Source organism: Nicotiana sylvestris, chromosome 9 (genome assembly GCF_000393655.2).
Source record: "Nicotiana sylvestris chromosome 9, ASM39365v2, whole genome shotgun sequence".
Classification (NCBI taxonomy): domain Eukaryota; kingdom Viridiplantae; phylum Streptophyta; class Magnoliopsida; order Solanales; family Solanaceae; genus Nicotiana; species Nicotiana sylvestris.
This window is the reverse complement of record NC_091065.1, coordinates 150,129,126-150,133,492: the sequence shown is the minus strand read 5'-3', so window position 1 is coordinate 150,133,492 and position 4,367 is coordinate 150,129,126. Positions and strand designations below refer to the sequence as shown.

At 32.2% G+C, this 4,367-nt stretch overlaps 1 protein-coding gene across 1 annotated transcript; it reads right to left on the bottom strand.

Annotated features, from left to right (window-relative positions):
- Positions 1–584: 584 nt before the first annotated feature.
- On the bottom strand, positions 585–3,106 carry LOC104213810 (NAC domain-containing protein 92-like). Its single transcript, XM_009763360.2, has 3 exons — positions 2,677–3,106; positions 1,914–2,191; positions 585–1,409 (listed from the first exon to the last, which is right to left on the bottom strand). Exons 1-3 carry the CDS (start codon positions 2,861–2,863, stop codon positions 984–986), a joined length of 891 nt encoding a protein of 296 aa, XP_009761662.1. The 5' UTR covers positions 2,864–3,106; the 3' UTR covers positions 585–983.
- Positions 3,107–4,367: the final 1,261 nt, after the last annotated feature.

Sequence of the window (4,367 nt, the reverse complement as noted above, 5' to 3'; positions counted from 1 at the left end):
TAACTGGGTTGGTGGCCTAACAATTGTAAGTTGCTTAGAATAAGAATACTTATAGGAAGGCTACTAATTGGTTTTTATCAGTGTGTAACTTAAAAGGGAAATGGATACTGTATAGCCACTCTCAAATTAATAGTCGAAAAAATGCATATTTTTTTTTCTATGTTTTTTGTATAAATATACATTTTGTATGTTATATACAAAAATTATATAAATTTTATAACTTTTTTGACTCCTAAATGTAAATAGTTTTTGGCGTGGACTAAAAGTAATAATATCCCGTAACTTAAACTCTTTATATTAATGATAGTTAAGACATACAAATTGATGATTTGTAATATCACTCAAAAGAAAGATGAATGAAAAATGCTTTAGGAACTGACCTTTGATGGCTATAGCAAAGCCCCATATAACTTCAATAAATCATCTTACAAATAACCAACTTACCTAACTAATAGTTTACAAAAATATGTGTGTATCATCAAAAGTGACATTTGATCAAAAAACATTGTAATTTTTCTAATACAACAACAATGAAAAGTGCCTATTGGAAACTAGAAATATGTGGCACCAAATATTGAACTTCATTCTCCTATGAACATGTACTAATTACTTGTATTATTTGAGGTGAGAAACATCAATACACAATCAGTATTACTATAATAATATTCTAACTTTGGGATTTTGAGTTGCAACTAATTGTTGCACTTTCTACCCTAAACCTCAACAGTATTGGGGTTCGCATCCCAATTAAAACATGTATTCTTCTTCTATTCACTTTTCCTTCTCCTATTCAAGCCCACGGAATTAAAAGTAATCAAATTATAGCAACAACTTTGAGAATACATACACACACTATATCCATTAGCTCTACCAAGTGTTGCATTTCATATGCTAGGTCCAACTGATCACCCCGCCTATATTGTAAAGGAATAATACCGCCAAAGTAATAAAACGGTTGTTCCTCGGTCTTTATTCTTTCAAATTCAATAATTCCAAAGACAATCAAGATCCTCATAAGCCCTCGTATCATAATTCTGCTTTGCTTCTGACTCTTTGTTCTCAAACAAAAGCCTCAGTATGGAGTGATCTTGCATTAAACCAAAATCCCCATATTGGAAATTCTCCACATAAGGATTATTATTTGTGCTCAAATCATCAGCCAAGCTAGTTTGAGATTTTTGGTCCTCTATTGAATTGGAGAAGCAGGTCACATGAGAATAATTAGATGTTTCCCCTTTCCATGTGGTTGTTGTTGTAATTTGACTGTCATATGATGATATGTCTATTAATGGAGGCAAATTTGAAGACATTGAATTGTCATTTATATTGTTGTTTTTTATTAGCCCTGAAATATGTATCTTCTTCCCTCCTGCACTCTTTTTGAAGATTCTGCAAATCACCCATTCATTCTGCACAACAGCAAAAAGAAATTAACAATAAGTCAATAATAACTACGTCTCAATCCTAAATAATTGCAATTGGTCATTGATTTTTTTATATCGGTCCACTTTAATTTTAGAGAAAAGGGTTAGAAATACCCTCCAACTGTATGAAATATTTTAAATTTTTTCTCTATTATGCTTTGTCCCATTAATTCATACTACTATAAATAGCAATCGTCTTGTATTTGCCCTTAATCTTTACTGAATTATACCTTAAAGTATAATTTTGAACTACAAACAAAAGAAGAGGGATAAATTTTGGTATTTTTCCCAAGTATTTTGACACGTAAAATCTATCCACTCCACACTGGTGCTCATTAAAGTCAAAGACAAATACGAGACGATTTAATAACAAAAAGTAAAATTAAATATCCGGATAGTAAAAGGGTACTTTTGTCCTTTTCCCTTGATTTTATTTCACATGGAAGAGTTACAACAACCTGAAACAGGGGAACACAAAATGAGTTTTACCTTGGCAGTTTGAGGAAGGTTGTGGACTGAATATTTGCCCTCTAATCTATATTCATGCATGACCCAATTGGATTTTTCTCCTCTAGGTGCCCTCCCCTGGTAGAAAACCAGAGTTTTCTTCATACCAACAAGTGTTTTCAACTTGAATATCTCCTTATCTTTACCAGTTGCCTTCCAATACCCTGCCTCAGTTGCTCTGTTTGTCCTTAAGCCAGTTGGATATTTCCTATCCCTTACACAGAAAAAGTACCACTCCTTTTCACCCATTTTTGCCTTCCCTAATGTTCAAATCAAACAGTAAAGCAATACATTTAGGGAAATTCAAGAAATCACTAGTAAAAATCATCTAACAGTAACGGATACGGAATTTAAAATTACTGAGTACATATTTAAATATTGAATTCATTAAGTTTAAGTTCTAAATTCGCTTCACTCTGTATGTATCTTTTATTTAAAAGATTCGTGTTACTCACGGGTTCAATCAAACTTATCAGTCCAGAGGCGGGTCTAGGATTAACACTATATGGGTGCACTATTAAAAAAGAAGAAAAAATATCTTAAGTGAGAATTGATCCTTGACAAATAACTCAACCATCAACCAAGTGCACCATTCAGTCTTCTTAGAGCAATGGGTGTCTATAGTTAATATTATATTAATTTTTAAAAACATATACATAAAATATCTAGTTTTATGGAGAGACCATGGGTTCACGTGTCTCATAATCCTCCCTATAAATCCGCCTCTTATCGCCGGAGTACTTACATGGCAAATCCCAGGGTTCAATCTTGTTCAAGTCCACCTCACCAATAGCTCTGGCACAAAAGCTGCTATCAAGAACTTTTGGGGATAAGTAGTGAGTGATAAGCTCTTCATCAGTAGGGTGAAAACGAAAACCAGGAGGCAATTCCATTTCTTCTTCATCTCCACAAAATCCAGAAATTTTTTCCATCTTTTGACTATAAGCTGCAACCAAGTGCTTCAAATATGTAACACTAAAAAGAACCTTTGATTAAATATGAAAAGAAGAGGAAAGAAAGTTGGCAAATAGGATAAGTGTAAACTATTGGATAATACTTATTGGATGTAGAAAGGAAGAAAATAGATGCTTATATGAAGGAGGAATTAGAGAATATGCAGGCAGTGGAAAGTGGGGCTTAGGGAAGAAGAGAAAGAGGAATGAAAATGTTGTAAACAAAGATATTAATAAAAGGATAAAAGTGTTGCTGAGGAGGAACACAAGTCCCTAAATAGTGGTTTGTCAACAATAAACGTGGTTCGCAAGGCAACTTCGTTTTTCTTACTCCCTCGGTTTCATCCTGTTCGGCACTATTTTCTTATTAATCAGTTCTAAAAATATTGATATATTTCTATATTTTTTTTAATTTTTTGATGAGAAGCTTTTATAGTCGGATGCGGACTCAAAATTTGAAGGTCGGGAGATATATTTTTAGATTCAACCAAAATATGCTTTGTATATAGGGTGTCCACTACTAATATATTACTATTTTATAAAGACATACATGTATACACAAAATTATTGGCTAACTTTACAGATGCCGGTGAACCCTCTCACTATAGCATAGACCCACTCCTATTTATAGCTACACAAAGACTATGACTCGTTTAAGATTACAAGTTTCAAAAGTTTTGTAGCCATACAAATATTATGTTATGATATATTTAAGACCTAAAGTTTTAAAAATATTTTTTTTTCTTTATTAAATTTTGTTCCAAGTCAAACTACGGCAAACAAATTGAAATGGAGAGATTATAACCCTATATTAGAATTCACTGGTTCAATTAATTCAAATCCGTGTTGTTTAAAGCCCCTTAAGGGGGTTATCTATCAAGATGTATATTTATATCCGGTTAAAGGTAGACGGACCCACCATCTCATCTAAAAATTTAAATGGTTAGAGAAACCACAATTTTATTTTATTAATACTGTCATCAACGAGTTTTCTCTCGATTAAATTGCATCTATAATATAAAATTATATTTATCCAAAATATATGTAAAGTGAATTAAACTTTAAATAATTTTATAACGCGTTGTTTCGGAGTTGAGGTTGACCCGGAATACCTGTTTATATATACACTCTGCTTTATATATCAAAGTACTTCCAATGATTAATTAAAGATGAAATGCATATCATATTTGTAGTTGTTTACAAGTATGGGTATTTAATCGATTGGGAAATAGTTCTAGTAGTTGTCATTCTTTTAACCAAATTTATATATTTGCAAAGTTGCAATATAACTAGTCATAAAACCTGCATCACTCCAATAAAAAATGGAGCCTTAATAGTGAAAATTTCATTATTTTTGAGCGGGTTTAGTGGGACGGATGTAGGCGATCCTTGAAGTAATCACGTTATTTGACAAAATACTTGGAAAAGGAAGATAATTAATCAGAAATTGGGGCAGAAATATCTACAGAAAGAAATGAATCAG

Bases quoted from the DNA above. Each gene is read 5' to 3' on its own strand.
- LOC104213810 (XM_009763360.2), bottom strand. From the start codon at position 2,863: ATGGAAAAAATTTCTGGATTTTGTGGAGATGAAGAAGAAATGGAATTG. The intron at 2,192-2,676 runs GTAAGTACTCCG...TTTGAACATTAG, and splicing joins TGAACCCTGGGATTTGCCAT to GGAAGGCAAAAATGGGTGAA. The intron at 1,410-1,913 runs GTAAAACTCATT...GCTGTTGTGCAG, and splicing joins ACCTTCCTCAAACTGCCAAG to AATGAATGGGTGATTTGCAG.